The following is an 18,257-nucleotide window of genomic DNA, read 5'->3' as shown; positions in this document are numbered from 1 at the left end:
AGTGCTTGTCACTTGTGGATTCAACTAGTCCTGTATAGCCAAAGTAGTGGCGAGCACTGAATTGCATTTGAGCATACGATGGCCTTTCTTATCGAGCAATTGATCTATCATATTTTTGGCTAATATATATTATATATATATATTATATTATAAATATATTATATATATATATTGATATTCAAACTTGTTAAAAGAAGTAAGAATTGGGCCCATGGCCCTTTTGTCAAACACACCTTGCGCTTCTCAGTATACTGTTGTGTGTAAAGGAACTTGCGAATTGTAAAAAATAAAGGATATGTATTGTGCAGTCAATTTGTTGTACTTTTTTTGTTGTTTTCTTGTTTGAGTTAAATTACGTTTCTGCAATAGCAAAAGCACTAGGTTACCAAGCAAAGGCTTGGTAACCTATAAAATATGCAAAACCAAGATGGGTGGTGACGCCGCTCTAAACTTCCTGCATCAGCTTGCCTCTGAGATCGGGTGCACGCAGGTGAACTTGCGCTTAATCTCTGATGCCTTGCTGCGACGTTGTACACTTTTTGACAGCGTTGGCACGGTTCTGGTTAATCGTATATTGGTGAACTTCATTTGAAATAAGGGGAAAAAATCGGCTTTGACAATTAAAAAAAAAATTTTCCCTGCGCCGAAATCACCCAAATATTCAAGAAAATAATTTTTCGTCACGCTGACGTATACCAGCTACGGGTTTGCGGCGCGAAGTTCAAAAAGAGAAAGTACAGCCTTCATTTTTTTCTCCACTAGCAATCAAACTTTTTTCCTGCAAATCAATAAAATTCGAGTTTTGAGAGGATACCCTCCCCAGCTCGAAACAACAACGCAACCACAGATTACGACAACGACCTGTTTGGTCGTTGCCGTAATCCGCTCTGGATACCTCCGAGCACGTGTCTCCGAGGGATTGCTTGCCACTGATACCTGCCGGTAAAAAACGAGTACATGGTGTAAAAGTGAGCAGACCCAACGTGTCAACTTTTGTAAGTTACTCTGCACACGAAAAAGAAAAGAAAGAAAAGGTCACGGGTTAGTACCGTACAACTCTGGTGAGCGAGACTTAAAGCCCCTATATTATAAATATAGGGGCTTTAAGCGAGACTGGCATATCAGCTCCGTCTATGTGCGAAATTAAAAAAAAAAAAAAAGGGGGGGGGGGATGTTTTGCAAGAAGGAGAAAAATGCATCTCACCCTATAAGCAGCCCATGGCGCAAGAAGAAAAATTGATGATAGTACTTTGAATTAATAAAATACCTTTTTAAACGAGTTGATTGAGGGTTTGAGCGTTTTTACATTAATTAACGAGTTCATATCTTTTCGTATAGCGGAATTGCATAAAGAAATTCATTGCATACTTAATTCGGAAGCCGCAAAAACTCAATGTTCAGTGCTACAATTCTATGCGTGCCATGATCCTATGCGTGCCATCATAGAGTGTCAATCGATGAGATACATTCCGACAAATATGTGCGAGCGAAACAGTGCGAACAACCTGTGTATGTCATATATATGTCGCATTGACACACACAGGCTTATGCGGACCGCATAAGTTATAATTAAAAGACCGCGCGTACGTGGCATCTCTGCTTATATGCTTCACTAGGACAGGCACGCGGCACGCCCAGAATATGCCTGCGTGCACGGAGGACAAGAGACACTGCGCTCAGACCGTGCAAGGACGTCAGTGAGTCACCCACGCATACCAAAATTACATATTGTTATTCTTGTTCTTTCAGCGTTTTGTAACCGCCGTGCCGCACTGAGAGGAGGGTGTGAAGACGCGAGACAGGCTCTAGACAGCCTTCACGGACTTCACTCAATGCAGCACCTAATTAAAGCGGCGTACATAGAGCTGCGAAGGACATACGCCGTCGCCGTGCCATTGACGGGATTCAGCTGCCTTTTCCGGCACTGCCCACCGTCCAAGACCGGCTATTATGCCGGGGAAACAACTTTATTTTTTGTTAGATGCTTCTTTCCTCTAGTCTCGTGTCCACACGACCCATTTCCGCTCGAGGCGTGCTCGAGGCCGCAACCCTCCTTTCCCAGACCTTTTACTTGTCCGGTAAAAAAACTGCCGCGCACATTACGTCTCAAATTGCACAAAAAACAATGCACAGATAAGTACACACAGATATTTGCGACATCTATGGACAGTCAAATAAACTACTTTACGCATTTTTTTACCGTAAACTTTAAGAAATAGTTCATTTTTGTTGCTCAAAGATAGCAGAACGGTTAACCAGTGTCTGCTAGTATGGTCTATAATGTGTTAGTTCTTGAAGCTGGGTTTTGCAACTATTGTCTTGCTAAACTCAGCTTGTTCAGCGCTGCGCTTAGGCAGCCCTCCTTCTCGTTCCTACTGAATTGGAAAGGCAATTCCCTGCGCACGGCCTCACCGAGGTTTTTTATGTCTACGTTAGTTACCAACCTTGCCGCTGCACGCAGGGACGTTCATCCAAGCAGAATAATGGCGCTGTAAGTCAACCAATTCTTAGACGTTCATTGGAGTGCACGTGTAGCGCCAGTATCCCATGCTATTGAAGCAAAAGGTATTTGCAACGGCAACTTCGTAAATTACGCCAGCTTTGGCAAGTGCCGCGTAAGGGCCGATGCGAATGGTTTATGTTTCGTTTCCGCAACAGGTTTGAGGCAGTTTGAGTGGACGGGAGACAACCGGGAAAATCGGTCTGTCTGCAACATTCGCTTCTTGGTGCGCCTTGCGAACGGTTGTGGTACTTTTCCGTGCGCGGCTCTTTTGATCAACCATGGCTCCCGTTCTCGGCTACTGGGACATTCGCGGGGTAAGCGAGACTGCCGCGTGCGATCAGCTAACATTACAACTACTGCATGATTTTACAACATTGCTTTTCAGTGTTCCTGCTTCTCGATGGTACTTTTGATGTTTTCTTTTTCTTTCCCAAAGTCCCGTTAAAAGCCGGCCCGGGGCTGCACGCCGGCCGGAGGCGCGCCATCTTCTTTTATTCAAGTCAGCGATACCGTGGCGTTCGAAATCGGGTCATCTACAGTCTTTGTTCAGCTTTTATGTGTCATTGCTGTCTTTGAGAAGTTCCACTTGTGCCGCTTTGCTTTCTACTTACTCACACTTGAACTTCGCTTTTGGATGATAGTCGATGCATGACATCTTGAGGCATATTTTGTTGATTTTAAAACGTGCCGCGCATAAACGGTTAAACGTTTAGATAATGTTTCTTTATATCGCTGTAGCGGACATTTTCGCTCTGCAAGCCGGCCGGTATCAACCTAGCTCACATACACACGTTGGATGAGCGCGCCGTGCACGCATAAAGCATGTATTCTGTGGCAGTGGCCAAACTGGTCACGAGCTTTTTTTTTTAAAGGCGGGGTCGCGACGTTGCATTGCCGGACACATATCCGGTGGAGGCCGGCCGACGCGGCACGCCCATGCGTGCACCTCAAAGTGCAGGCCCTGCCTCGTGCTTGTCTTCGGACGTTAGCAACAGGTCGCAGTTCAGAAAGGCGCCTCCTTTGTGGCCGCTGTAAAGTAAATGGCTTCTTTATCGCGACACAAAGCTGCCCGCGTTTGAGAACGCTCAGGCGTAACGGTTTTGCGGTAGCGAGAGAGCCGGAGAGAGCGAAGGCTACTTTGTTCGGTCTCCGGTTCGAGATAAGCCCCGGCGGGAACGCGGTTCCGCTGGGGTGGACAGTTCTTTCGCGCGGGAAAGATAAAAACTGTTGAGTAGCTCGTACGACGACTGAGGAGGAGGAGGAGGTAACTTGCGTACTGTAATTGTGCACGCAGGCCGACGGCGCCTGAATTTCGGGAGTGCACGAACGACGAAACTGCTGCAGATGTCAATTCATTTTGAACGAATGCAGTGTAACTTGAGCGTTTTTTTTTTCTTTCTTTTTTTTTTTTTTGCCGTTATGCAGATACCGAGCGTGTGGATTTTTTTTAGAGTGCAGCGAAACCAGCACAGCTGCATGCATTGGCAAACCTTGTTTCGTTTCTATACTGAAGTTTGCTTAGTTCCAGCTGCAACCACGTGGGGGCGATTATAGCAAAATTTGTGTGCACGTACACCTCTCCTTCGACGCGTTCACCTTATCGAAGCTGTTCTAGGTGGCTAGAATAGCTGAATGCGTCCGGTCGGTGCTTGAAATATCGAATTTGCTAGACCGCGCTGCCGAAGTTCTTTGACTTCGTGTCATTTATTCAGCAGCATTGAAGATACATTTAATTTACTTTTGCGCTAGTGTTGAGCTGCTATTTAGGCCACTTTTATTCTCGGAACTGAGCGCACCTGGAGGAACGCGGCGTGCGCGCCTGTTTTATCACGGCTTCGCGTAACCATGGCAACGGCTGCTTGCGCTTGCGGGAGAGGAGGAAGGCGCCTGATGTGGGAGGGAGTGAAGCTGCCCACCTGCCAATTTCCTCCTCTGTCGGTACGGGAATGCCTAAGTGCGCGAGATGAAGGGCATATCGCGTCGATATCGACAATCGGCGCCGTGTTTTAGTGCGGTTGGTGTGCCGTTAGAGTTGCGGCATTCTTCGAAAACACCCATCTAGAACGTGCTCAAGGTTTTAATTTCATTCTGTTGGACCCTTGTCAACAACGCTATATTTAGTCTGTTCGATAGATAGTGGACATTTTCGAAAATCTGAATGGCCTCTGAGAAATGCTTTCTTCAGAAACCATGGAGGATGTATTTGCTAACTTAGAATGTGTTTTATAAATAACGAACGCTATACTGTGTGTGCTACTCGATCAAGCATAACTTGCATGCTTGAATAAACTTCCGAGTCAAACAAACAGCCGTTATGAAATCTACGTATTTATAGTTGCATTTGAATTTCAAGCAGTTTCTTTAGGTTCCTTGAAATTTATATTTTAGGTAAGTTTGCTAGTTTGGGGATAATTAATTTTACATTACTGGCACGTGAAATCGAAATGCATAATCTACTAATTGACAAAATTTCAATAATTAAGTTCATAACTAATTACCTTATGTAACATTGCAATTTACAAATTGCAGTTCGTGAGAGTGCAAGGCATGTCCACTTGAATATAATTCTATGGGTGACAGTCATTTTCGAGATATACACCATCAAACTTGCTGTAAAAATGCACTGACTGTTCAATGTATTGAAGCACAAAATGAACTGGACTCCCAATTTCTTCGCAAAGTTCGGGAACTAATATCTTGAAACCGATGTGTCATACTGAGAATTCCTTCCAATTGTATCTACCTTGTGAACTCCCAGTTTACAATTTGTAAATTGCAATTGGTGTCTTAAAGCAATTAGTTAATGACTTATTAGTCTTTTTTCGTAATTAGTCGGTTATGCATTTCAATTTCTAAATAATGCCCGCTTGTTTGGGGTAATCTTGCTGAAGGAGTGCAATTGTGCTATCTGCCGCAGATTTTTCAAGATTACTTAGTCTCGCAGAAACACTCGGTATATATACATATAGGGTGTCCCAGCTGTCATGCATTTCATTTTTAAAAAAGACGTACCACTCTATGCAAAGATAACCATGTGCATATTCAGTCGAGTAGAGTAGCTGCCAGTAATTTTTTTTGTTCATGCCATTGTGTTTAATAATAATTGCAATTAGCATTTTTTTAATTGCTGCTCTGAAGGCAGGCCATGCTGTCAATGAAGAAATTGTAGGAAATTGAAAGAAACTTACGGCTGGCATGTTTCCAGCCTTATTGCCAGTTTTTTTTTTTTTTTTTCAGTTGATAAAGAAAGCCTGCAAAAATGAAAATATCACGTGACTAACCGTCTTCCTGCATCAAAAAGCAGTGCCTTCAAACAAGCTCCATAACAGTTAGCAGAGGTGCCAGCGCTTGTCCCAAAGCATCGCCAAGGTGTAGCGCTGTTGCGGCTGGGCTGCGACACGTCGCTCACAAACTCTTGGCAACACCTAACAACTCCTAATACATGATTTTCATTCTAGCGTTTTTGTATGCATCTCCCTAATCTTTTTTTCTCTTCCTCAAAACTCCGCCTGTCTGTCACTCGATTCAACCGCCCGGCCAAAACCAAGCGAGCTACTAGCACTGGTGGCACGGGGTCATACACGTCAACATTATACAGCGCAAAGAAAACCTCAGGCCTATTCGAGGCAAAATAAATGTACATAACCGTGATTGGCAGCGTTCATTTAATTAAGAATACACATTGGACTGGTTTTTACGTTAGTAAATTAAAAATAAACGCGTTAGAAATGGTGTCGAAGAGACGCTACGGGTTAAAAGAAAGCTGACTGAAGCCGCGGCTCTGTAGCTGGCTTTAAGCCAACAGTAATAAAAGGTCCGAAAAGATGGCGAGAGAGCAGGGCGAACGCGGGAAATTTGAATTGAATTCAGCAAAACCCCCATTGCATCCATCATGGGAGGAGTGAGAGGGGAGGGGAAGAGCATGAGGGGTGGGAGGGGGGACAAGAGAGGGTGTTACGTATTAGGGGCGGCAGAAGACTATCATCTTTCGACGTCATTTGCAGCGAAGCAAGCAGATGTGCGGCTTTTTTTTTTTTTTTTTTTGCCAGTACTTGTTCAGTCTCTTGCTTATCGACTGCTGACCAGTGTCATTGATGGGTAGCAGCGCCGTCTGGTGGCGGCCATTGCACTGTAGTTTTCTGGGCAGAGCTTGTACTGAATTCTCGGGTTATTTCTGAGTGCAGGCTCTCTCATTGTTGAACATAATATGAACATTTTGTCTTATTTTTCTATCCCAGTTGGCACAGCCTATCCGGCTGCTGCTTGCACATGTCGATGCCAAGGTGGAGGACAAGCGCTACTCGTGCGGACCCCCTCCGGACTTCGACCGCAGTGCCTGGCTCAAGGAGAAGACCACGCTTGGCCTTGAATTCCCCAATGTACGATGACTTCTCGCTCGTTACAAATTTCACATTGTAAGGAAAAACACATCGCAGTAGCTAGTGGCTGAAGCATTGCACTGCTGAGCTCCACGCGAGTTCATTTCTGGCTGTGGCGACCACATTTCGATGGGAGTGAAACGCAAAAATGCTCATGTGCGTAGATTTAGGTTCACATTAAAAAAAACCTTATTGTAGTCAAAATGAATTCGGATTCTCCCACTTATGGCATGCCTCATAATCAGATCGTGGTTTTGACGCCTAAAACCTCAGAATTTAACATTGAGTGGGAAAAGAGTGATTCCTTTTTATGGGTGTACTTTTGTCGCTTAACTGCCAGCTCAACAGTGCAACCTCGTTACACCAAGGTCGCATCCAACACAAAAATACTACGTTTATTATAGTATCCGGTTTTCATTATGAGCGTATACTCTGATATTGGCGACAAATTTTATTTTGCTTGTGTGCTCTTCCTCTCTCTAGCATTGCAGTCACTAGAGCTTACAGGACACAATTTATGTGAAAAAGATGGATTCCCCGACAGGGGGGGGGGCGGGGGCCCGGGTAATAGCCTTTAATTCAAAGTTCTAGTGTGTAATAGCCCTTGCAAACTGCACAGTGACTTATTAAATTAGAAGAGCCATGCCTTAACAGAGCAGGAATTAACATTTGTCGTGAAACTTGGGTCCTGTAAGCTTTTGTGGCAGACTGTACATCCAGTGCTTACCCGTAGGTACCATGCGTATGCTCAGCATTATTGACAGGAGCGAAGCCTTTGCTTCCTGTATTAAAAAATCGGGGAAGTTGAGAATTCATTTGATGTTCTTTTTATGTGTGGCATCAGAGGGATTTGATTCTAGAAGTGACATTCTTCTCAGTATGCTGTGCCGTGTCCAATCTCCAATTGCAGCTGCCCTATTACATTGACGGTGACGTCAAGCTCACCCAGAGCATGGCCATCCTGCGTTACCTCGCCAGGAAGCATGGTTTGGGTAAGACTGCTCAAGCCCTTCTTTTGCTCAAGCTCAATTGGTGCAAAATTCTTTGTATTCCATGAAGCACTTCGATGTGTTGCTCGATTCAAATAAGTTCTGTAGAAATTCACAACGTGGAGAATGTTCATGAGAGGGAAGGCTGCTTGTTCCACCTGAATTTTAAAGCAGCCAATTGCAGGTTCACTTTCCATTTATTGAGGTTAGTCAGTGTTGTACATTCATAATGGAATATCCTGGAGGAGGTTCCAGAGCGTACAGCTGTATGGGCTGTATAAAGCTGTATCACCAGCTGCATAGCTTTGCTCTATATTCAGGCATGTGCAAACCTTAAGATCTCCTCCACTTTGCAGAACTGATTCTGCCGTTTTTAAATGGTACAATAAACAGTTTTGCATTTTCGACACATTAATGAAAGAGACATTTATGCGAGACAGCGATGCAACCAACCATGATCGCCAAATGTTGACAGGACAAATAAATGCACAACTTGCTGCTGTCAAAGTATTCTCAAAACTTGTGCCAGTAATTCAAATCTGTTTCAGCCAATAGGAGGGCTTTCTGTACTCGCCCAGCAGCAGTAACGACATTGTGACACTAATCTTTCCCCGTTTCTCTTGCTTCTCTTGTTTTTGTTTTTGCGTGGAAAAATATGGCGCTCCTGCTATCTGAAACTCCAATCTGTCCTCTTAACAACGTTATTAAGCATTCAAAACAGTGGTTTTACGACAATAACAATATGGCGACTTTTCATTGATGGAAAGCCGCGCGAATCTATGGTATGATGGCATCTCAAATTGGCCGTTCTAATCACCTAGTTGGGCAGTCAACCAAGAGCGGTAGGCGGTATTTCCCCCACCGCCCATCATAGCTGAACCCTGGGTCACAATAGCACCATGTTGCTGTAGTCTCGCCTAATGCTATTGTTGGAAACAGCTCATTTGAGCGGTTTTGACATTGATTTGTTACGCAGAGGGCAAGACTGAGGCCGAGAAGCAGCGAGTTGACATTGTTGAGCAGCAGTTTGCGGACTTCCGCATGAACTGGGTTCGTCTCTGCTACAACCCTGACTTCGTGAGTATAGTGCTTTTGTTTTGGTCCTTGACACTGATTTAGCAGCATCATTAGTTAACTGGTGTTGCTGGACATACCCATCCTATTCATTCGGGGCGTGCACGCTTGTACGTGTTTGAGCGATTTCAAATAGCGGCTACAGGAAGGCAATGTGGCATTTGGAGATGTTGTATAAACTGAGCAGACCTTGTTTACGTACTCATGAACGTCTTCACATGTGTGTGGCTTTAATGCTATAAGTCGCAATTATGACACTTGTGTAAACAGCATAGCTTAAAGGTGTGTTAGCCGAGAAAGCTGGCACTGCTGTTCACAATGCCACTAATACAGGCCACGAGAAAACGAACTTCATGAATGAGTGGAAAAAGTTAAGGGTGGAAGAGTCTTGTATAAGATGTGTATTGCAGGATTACTCTTGGGAATAGTTTCCCAAGTCTTAAGTTTTTTTGTTTGTGTTTTTTTCCCTCTCTGGTCACTTGTGCTTTCAAAGGCCAACTGTGATGTAATTTTATACCGCATAAAAAAATGAGTCAATGCATCATGAGAAGCCAGCAAAAAAATAGACATTTTAGATATTGAAACTTAGCATTACAAGTCACTGGTCATGATGCAGAACCCTAACTGTTGAGAACAGGCACCCGAGCGTGGGACCTCCTAGAATACTGTGTCGTGACCTTTGAACCACCAGATGCCCATGTAGTTAGTTACACTGCCATTCAAAAGCGGTTAATAAAAATAATGAATCATTTACCAACCTTGCAGTGTTACAGACTTTTCAATATCACCCGTTTATAACCGAACCTACCGAAATGAAATTTTGCTGTCGTTGGCCTTTATGAGACGCGAAAATATTTGGCAATGTAGAGAATTTTGGGGTTTTAAGAATGTGCAATATGTGGTACACTTAAGCACTACTCTGCAAGCTTAAAGTATCGCAGAGTGATAGCTTGCAAATCGCGGACCCAAATTTATATTCTCTGGTACAACTAACTTTTCTTTGTATGGCCCGGCATCTTGCGTCGAGTAAAGCGATGACAGGGTGTCTGTTGCAGAAGCCATGAAAGCTGAATGAAATAGACGCGTAACAGTCGCTGTTACTTGCTGTTAATTTCAACATTGGTTCCGATGTTCTTTCAGGAGAAGCTGAAGGGCGACTACCTGAAGAACCTGCCGGCGTCCCTCAAAGCTTTCTCCGACTATTTGGGAAGCCACAAGTTCTTTGCTGGTGACAATGTAAGTGGGGCACATTTCAAAAAACTTAAGGGGGGCCCCAACACAGTCGCTCAACAATTCTCAGTTAATCTTTGTAACTGAGAGTAAATGGGTAATAGGGAAGTCACTGCCTCTACGCCCCTCCCAGCGACTGCCATTTTGGCATGAATTGTGTGGTGCCGGGAAGCGTGGGGTCGTTATATTTCATCACCACTCAATGTTGGCAGACTGCTGTACGGTTCCGCTGCAATATAAAAAATTTCAAGTACAATATTTATACCGTACTGAATGCGGAAAAATTTTCCCAGCTTGCTGTGGTATGCATGCAGTACAGTGCTGAATTCATGTTTTGAAAATTTGGTGTCATTGCCCCTTAATGTTCTCTGATCTTAAACAAACAAGAAATGCACCACCTTTTTTTTTTTAAGTCTGGGAACCTTTAGTAGATACAACTCACTGTGTTGTACTGAAAATTGGAATTAGCATGGGCTGTAGCTGTCAAGATAAAGATGTGGCACTGTCTATGTTAACGAAAATGCGTTATAATATAGTAGTTATTTATGTGTCAGCTCTGCTGCTTATTGATTGCTTATTGTGAACCATTTTTTAAACCGACGTCATTTGTGCTGTGGTGTGCGTGTGGTATGTGTGGTGTGGTGTGTAATCTGGATGATCAGGTTAACGTTGGCAAACAAGCAAAAATAGCCCACTCAAAATGAGCCAAAATAAGCGCATGGTTTTCTTAAATGCATGGTTTGCTAAATGGTGCTATTCTAAACGAGTATGAATGCATTACACATGCCTACTTTGACTTACAATCGGAACTTTTTTTTTTTTTTCATGCAATTGAAAGTGCCCTCTTCCTTCTTCCTGTAGTATAATGTAGTGTACATTGTATCATATTGGTGGTTGCACAATATTCTTGAAAATGCAGTACCTCGACAAAATTTTGTCGGATGTCTCACACTGAAGGAAAACAGAAGACTTCTGCTGCACAAGTTGTGCCGCAGAAGTCGTACTTGCATGTGGCACAACACATAGGAAAAGGAGAAGACAAGTGTTCTTGCAGTTCTTTTCTGAGCAACAGTCATAGCAAACAGTGCAGCACCAGTTTGTTTTGATTGGGTGTGAGTACAGCTTTTGCCTTGCTCGTTTGTTACTCTAGCGTTGCCGCCCCCCAATCCTGAGCTTTTTGCTTGACAGCAAATGCGATGAGTGACACCTGGCACAGGGTAAAGTGCCTCTGAGTTTACGGGCATTTGGTGCTATATAATAAGGTGCAGGTTGGCGAGAACCTGACAGCCAGTGGGAATTGCCCAATTTTCCAAGTTAACCTGATTCAAATACAGAACCTTTTAGTATAATAGCTTACTAGGCAAATTATTTACCTTTCAAGGGTAAGAGTGCTGTGAGAAAAGATTTAATTTTAACTTGCAGTGCAGTGACTTCAGCTGATGACATCAACTTCTACGTGTGTGCATTTTTCTTTTTTTCAGCTCACTTACGTTGACTTCATTGCCTATGAGATGCTTGCCCAACATCTCATCTTCGCGCCCGACTGCCTGAAGGAGTTTGCCAACCTCAAGGCCTTCGTTGATCGTGTTGAGGTACAAAGCATTGACTGAAACACTAAAGAATGTGCAATTGCGCTCATGTGTGGTAACTGTTTTGCAAGACAAGGGAGGTGAACAACTATACGGTTTTACATTGCAAATATGCTGTATACAGTGAAAGGCATCTATGTGCTGTTATCTAGTTGGCCATTGCCTGGCTGGGAATGGGACCAGAATGACTGGGGTTGGCCATGGTGGCCACATTCTGATGGGGCACAATGGAGTCACAGTCAAGCCGTGTTATTAGAAAGCCGTGTCCGACACGAAAACATTTTCATTATGCCTGATAAGTGTTTGACACTGATGTTGTCAAAAAGATTGTAAACGGGTCCATGTGAAAAAAATGCAAGTGTGATGCCTCCATAGGGCCAGCGAAAGGGGTCTCCTGTCAATTTTGGTGGCTTGTCAGCAGTTTGCTGTGCCAATACATGTACACAGGAACGCTAAATCACAATAATTCTTCTCGATTGCTGAGCCAAGCTGCTGGCCAAAACACACATGTGCATCTAAATGTGCTGTTTTCATTTAATTGCTTTTGCCGAGTGTTGATATTTTTGCTACTGAAATACATATTTTGAGCTGCAAGGCGAATAAATATTTGCTTCACTGTAGCCAGTTTTCAGTTTAGTTAAGCAGTAGAATAGTCATTGAAATAAAGCATGGCCAACGAAATATTATATTTGTGTCATTATATTAGTGTTCGCTATTTCGAGGTTCAACTGTAGCTAGTTGCATGTTAAAGATAAAGAAACTAAACGCTTATTGAGTTTATTAACCGTAATTATAGAGCCAAGAGCACTTCACTACAATGTTCCTGCAGACGACTGTGCTACTTCTCAGTGTTACTCTCTAACTCTAAGGTCTTTTGCTATTGATTTGCTGTAGGAACTGTGACGAGTGCAGTAGACAATGTATGTGTGAGTGTAAACCGCTTTCCTTTCCAACAGGCTCTTCCTCACGTTGCGGCCTACCTGAAGTCGGACAAATGCATCAAATGGCCTCTCAACGGTGACATGGCCAGCTTTGGCAGCAGGCTGCAAAAGAAGCCATGAACAGATTTTCATTTCTTTCATTTCGAACATGGTTTGAGCAATAAAATAAGCATTTAATTTTACTTGTATTTGGTTTTGCTAAGTTTTTGCATGTGTACAGTCGAAATATCTGGCATTTATTGCTCGACGCAAAGAGAGTTGTGCATCCCTAACTAGTTATTGCACTGCTTGAGAGCACATTGCTATTGCACATTGAAAGATTTGCTTTGTCACGCCATTGCATTAAGAATAGGTAGCGAGCATTCTTGCTTGCCAGAATCGTCGGGGCTGCATTCTCGCATGGTTGATTACTTCTGGTGATACTTTTGCACAATGTAACGTCAAATGCGTGCCTCATTGGAGCAATGGGCATCCTCCACTGGCTTACCTGATGAACATCCAAAGAGACAGGGCCGTGTCACTCTTATTCGCCTTTGGTCTCGTATTCCTCTTTCTTTGAAAGGAAATAAAGTTCTATGACAGACAGAAGCTATACCCTCAAAAATGGTATAGGAAGTGGCTGCAGTCTTCTAGGCGGTGTTGCTACAGTATGGCTGACTCCACAGGTTTGTTAATGTAATGGTGGCACAGGCATGGCTATAAGTGAAAGATGAGGGCACAAGAAGGGACTAAACACACTTGGTGCTATTTCTGTTTGCCTTCCCAATGCTTCTCTGCTGTTCCTGCATGTGTACTCCCCCTGTTGAATACTTAAGTATCCACACAACTTTGTATCGTAGAGCGTCTTTGTGCTTTCCAGAAAGTTTTCCGCCTGTGCCTGTCTGGATGTGTTGTGTGTCGGGTGAAAATTGGCTACACTGTTGCCACGATGCGTCGGTGTGCAGGTGGTTACGGTGGATGCCGTGCGCATGTTCAGGTTTGGGCATACAGGAGGAGAGAAAGGGAAGGCAGGGATGTTAACCAGAAATGCGTCTGGTTGGCTACCCTACTCTAGGGGACGGGAAAGAGGGAATAGAAAGATGAGATAGCGAGAGGGGGAGGGGAGGAAGGACACGGTGAGCTTGCGCACGCACACGGAGGACCTGAGCAATCCAAAGGCGTTCACATAGGCCAGTCGTCCTCAAGGAAGACAACAGTCGGGCCGCCTACATCAAGACGCAGACTGCTTATCACGCTATCCAGTCGACTGTTCTACCGGTACTGTTTGCCTCGAACTTCCTCTACTCGCGCATATTCGTGCTGAACAGCCGGACAACTTTAGTACGACCACCTTCGTCCGCCTGCCGCCCAAAACCTTGACTTTCGCGGTCGTACGTGCGAGTTACACCAAGATGTCCTGCAGTGGGTGCGTCATGCATCTCAAAGAGCACAGTCGACATCAAGTAAGTTCTTGTGCGTTGGGAGCGTCTATGGAGGATTTTGACACGACGAAGATAATGCAGCGCTACCCCCAGGAGCTGCATGGTCTAGTTTTCCGTCCAGGAGGGTCCATAATTGGTCGGCGACGAATAGCGGCGTGGCTGGGGCGACGGGTACCGACGGCGCTGAGGTGACGGCGAGTGAGTGGGACGACTGTCATCCACGGATACGTGAGAGGTAGAAGGCATACGGCGAGGCGAGGGTCGGCATATGGGCGAGGAGACGGGGGAAAAGTAGCTCGAAAACGGCGATGTCCAGGATGTGCGGCAGTGGCGAGCGACGTGGCCAATGCGGTGGCAACGAAAGCAAATGGGCTTGTCGACGTTCGGAGTTCTCCACTCTGTAGGGCTGAGGTATCTGGGAGGGGCATACAGATTTCTAATTTGGGTGTAGGGCTCCACGATGCAAAAATATTGTTGCATTGGGCTTGTTTTCTTTTAGCCCCAGTGCACAGTGTTAACATTCAATAGACTGTGGACACTACTATACATATATAAAGGATTTATTTTAAATAGAGTAACTTTCAAATTAATCTAAATTAGAATAAACCAACTAATTTGTAGCTTGCACAGTTATAGCAAGCATGCGAACACACACCCTCGCTTATTGGGCACAACTTGAACGAAGCAGTTGCTCTTTTATTCCTGCAGTGCATCCTTTCAGGCAATCGGTGCACTTAAGTAATTTGAGAAATATACCTGATGGACAGCTTTGGTCAGCATGCACTTTATCACTTAAGCGTTGCAAAAAAGTTCCCAGTAAAAAAAAAATCCGAGGACACCTAAGCACTTCTTACACAAGTTGTGAATGCAAAAGCTTTAATGTCCGCTGAGTGGTCCTTCGAGTTAACTTGCGGGCAAGCGAGTGCATTCAGTGCAGTCGAGAGCTTGCTTGGACAAGGAACATGTGGATAACACAGGCTTGCGAGAACGGTGGTGATTTGGCGTCGTGGTGATGCCCTCTCCCCTAGCACAACACCTGGTGTGCTACTGCGGAAGCAGGTGTTCCCTTTCGCCCGTTCTGCTCTGTCAAGGTGCACTCGTGACCTGGCGTCGCAGCCAATGGGAATTTAGGTGCTGTTTCGCTGCTTCAGACGCTGGACGCCGGCTTTTTCGCCATATGAGCTATTTGACGCTCTCGCATCACAAAAATAAGTAAAGAGAAAGCAAAAGAAAGGGAGCAAGCACTATCAAAGTAATGCACGGAAGCGTGTGTCATTGCCAGCGTGACCACAAATCACTCGGAAACTGTTTTTGTGCTTCGTCGACCCACATACGACTGTAAAGCCGTACCAGAGACTGCAAATTTCGGCAGCCCACAGCGACAGGTGATGCATGGAACGTGCAGATGTGAGCTCCAACACCAAGATGCCGTCGTTTTCATGCTGTCGTCGTCATTTCATTGCTTTCGTGACATCGGCCATTTTTTTGCTGTCACCTCGTCGTCATATTTTCACGTGTTTACATTGTTGCTGTCACTTCGCTGCCATTACGTAGTCTTCGAGCCATCGTCGTCATAGCGTCGACGTCATTTCATCATTGTCATAGTTGACGTCACATTGTCATCACAAAATCGCCGTTATGACGTAGTGCTTGTTCCATTGTCATCAGTTGTTGATAGTGATTTCAGTGTCAACTCACTGCCGTCACGTCGTCATAGTGATTCCCCCTTCGGCATCCCTTTGTTGCCATTCCATCATCGACACGCCACCATTGTCTTTATCATTCTCCTCATACCGCTATCATCGTACTAATGTAATAATTTTAACATAATCCCGTCGGCATCACACAATTGTCGTCACTCGAGCGTCATCATCTCAGCGTCGTGATGAAGGCGTCCTCACAACATCGCCATCATACCACAGAACACCCATAATCATACTATGGCCGTTATGCCCTCATCACACTACCTTCATCACGCTATCGTCGTCACTCCAGCATTGTCGTCCCATGGTCGTCCCATGGTCGTGTAGATGTCGTTACAATATCGTCATACCATACTGTCGCAACGTCTTGCACACATTTGCGGTCTCTATATTTTTCAGAAATGCTTCGAGGCACATAGATAATCTTTTAGGGTGGTTTATGCCTTAATTATTTATGACAACGTTTGATAGACATAATGTGGGGCCAGATGTGTTCGAAGAACTAGAGACAGAAGCAGCAATCCTCAGAGGAACAAGAAGATATCTTTTCTGCTTCAGTCGAGCTCTTAAAGCCTACGCAAAAGAAAACTTTACATGAAAAGAAGCACATTAAGGGATTTAGCTTGGATATTGATGCTGTAAGTCAAGGATGACGCTATCAAATTTTAAAGAAACTTGTAATAAATTAAGCGGCAAGAATTATATTTATTTTATTACATGTAAGTTCAAGTTTTTCATTGTTGATATTTTTTGCAGCCTTGTTGGATTCATTGGACTTTCTGTACGATTAACAGCATGGGGTGCTATATTTTATTCACAACAATTTACGCTCATAAAATTGTAACCGTGTGTTTATTTAGTAAATTGAAGTTTGTATGGGTATTCTTATGAACATCGATACCTTCTAGAATATGACGAGGACGCGTTTACTGCAGGCAATATACAGGGTGCTCATTTTTAAGTTTTACGGAATTTTTAGAAATCACCTGTGGCAGGTAGCATAATTATTGTCATTGAGCTGGGTTATTCGATGAGGCGGACAATAGTAGCGCGAGAAATCGAACCACATATTTAGCTAATTAATAAAAACTCGCTAATTAACTTCTTAGTTAATTACTTTACGACACATAATGAAATTTACTAATTGTAGCCGGTGAGCTTGTCAGGTGTATCCACTTGGGATGAATTTCCAGAATGACACCAGTTTGGAGATATGCGCCATCAAAATCTCCGTAAAAATGCACTGTTGTTCCACTTACTTTTTTACCGAAGTGGCTCTTTTATACATTGAAGCACAAAAGTAACTGGAACGACCATGTATTTCGTCCTACACTTTGGGAAATAATATCTCGAAACTGGTGTCATCCTGGAAATTCATTTCAAGTGGACGCGTCTTGCAAACTTACCGGCTACAATTCGTAAATTGCAATGTATGTCGTAAAGAAATTAACTGAGAAGTTCATTAGTCAATTTTTGTTAATTAGTTGAATATGTGTTTCGATTTCTCGTGCTACTATTGTCCGCCTCTTCGAATAACCCAGCTCAACGATAAGAACTATGCTACCTGCCACGGGCGAATTTTTAAAAATTCCGTAAAAATGAAATCTGAACACCCTGTTATGGTGGCTACCCTGTATATTACGCGGCGAAGAAGTGGACAAGAATATAAATTATAATTATTAACGTAATACAAACAAGGGCAAAATTATCTGTCTTTAAAGTGCGCGTAGGTGCCGTGCAAGTTTGTGTGGGTGTTCTGTGCAGTGCACCTGCTCTACCGGTAAATTTAGGGACACCGCTGTGTGACGTGCTTTCGGCTCCCAATATCGCTTCTGTCACCTTCAACCAGCAGAAGCATAGCCTTTAAGACCCGCATTTTAAATTCAGAGGAAGCCATCCTATGCACCACGTTCCAAATCTACGCTTCAGAAAGTGACGTCCTCTGAATACAAATCTTAAAGGCTATGCTTATGTTCGTTGAATGCGACGAAAGTGATTTTGGGAGCCAGACATACGTCATAGACATCAAAGTTTAGGTGTTCAAATCATGAAGATGTCTATGGCGCCTTCCACCCCTGCAGATCCTGCGGAGTTTTATTCCTGATAAATGATGATGATAAAATCTATTTATTGAAGGATGGCTAAAGTTGTTCATTCATTCATTCATTCATTCAGTTATATAGGGTGGCGTCCTCTGGCGTTAAAGTGCGGGTCTTGAAGGCTATAGTTTTGGTGATTGAATGCGGCAGAAGCGATTTTAGGAGCCGAATACACGTCATAGACCTCGGGTTTTAGACACCACTATTCTAGTAGACTAGACACCGGCTATTACCTTCGACGCATTTAACTATAGCGAAAGCATAGCCACAGAGGGCAGCCAGTGGCAGCAACTGTTCGTCCCTTGAATGGTTGCATCGTCATCGAGGGC

At 44.0% G+C, this 18,257-nt stretch overlaps 1 protein-coding gene across 1 annotated transcript; it reads left to right on the top strand.

The window, feature by feature from the left end:
• The first annotated feature begins 2,659 nt into the window (after window positions 1–2,659).
• Window positions 2,660–12,887, top strand: LOC119431336 (glutathione S-transferase Mu 5). The gene is made up of 7 exons (XM_037698823.2): window positions 2,660–2,817; window positions 6,742–6,882; window positions 7,793–7,874; window positions 8,848–8,948; window positions 10,086–10,181; window positions 11,657–11,767; window positions 12,721–12,887. The coding sequence occupies exons 1-7, from the start codon at window positions 2,782–2,784 to the stop codon at window positions 12,823–12,825; spliced, it is 672 nt and encodes a 223-aa protein (XP_037554751.1). The 5' UTR covers window positions 2,660–2,781; the 3' UTR covers window positions 12,826–12,887.
• The last annotated feature ends 5,370 nt before the right edge of the window (window positions 12,888–18,257 follow it).

This window comes from Dermacentor silvarum, chromosome 10 (assembly GCF_013339745.2).
Source record: "Dermacentor silvarum isolate Dsil-2018 chromosome 10, BIME_Dsil_1.4, whole genome shotgun sequence".
Taxonomy (NCBI): domain Eukaryota; kingdom Metazoa; phylum Arthropoda; class Arachnida; order Ixodida; family Ixodidae; genus Dermacentor; species Dermacentor silvarum.
This window is presented reverse-complemented; position numbering and strand designations above follow the sequence as displayed.

Coding starts and splice junctions, on each gene's coding strand:
- LOC119431336 (XM_037698823.2), top strand. CDS start 2,782: ATGGCTCCCGTTCTCGGCTACTGGGACATTCGCGGG. Junction 7,875..8,847: donor CGCCAGGAAGCATGGTTTGG/GTAAGACTGCTC, acceptor TTTGTTACGCAG/AGGGCAAGACTGAGGCCGAG. Junction 8,949..10,085: donor TCTGCTACAACCCTGACTTC/GTGAGTATAGTG, acceptor ATGTTCTTTCAG/GAGAAGCTGAAGGGCGACTA.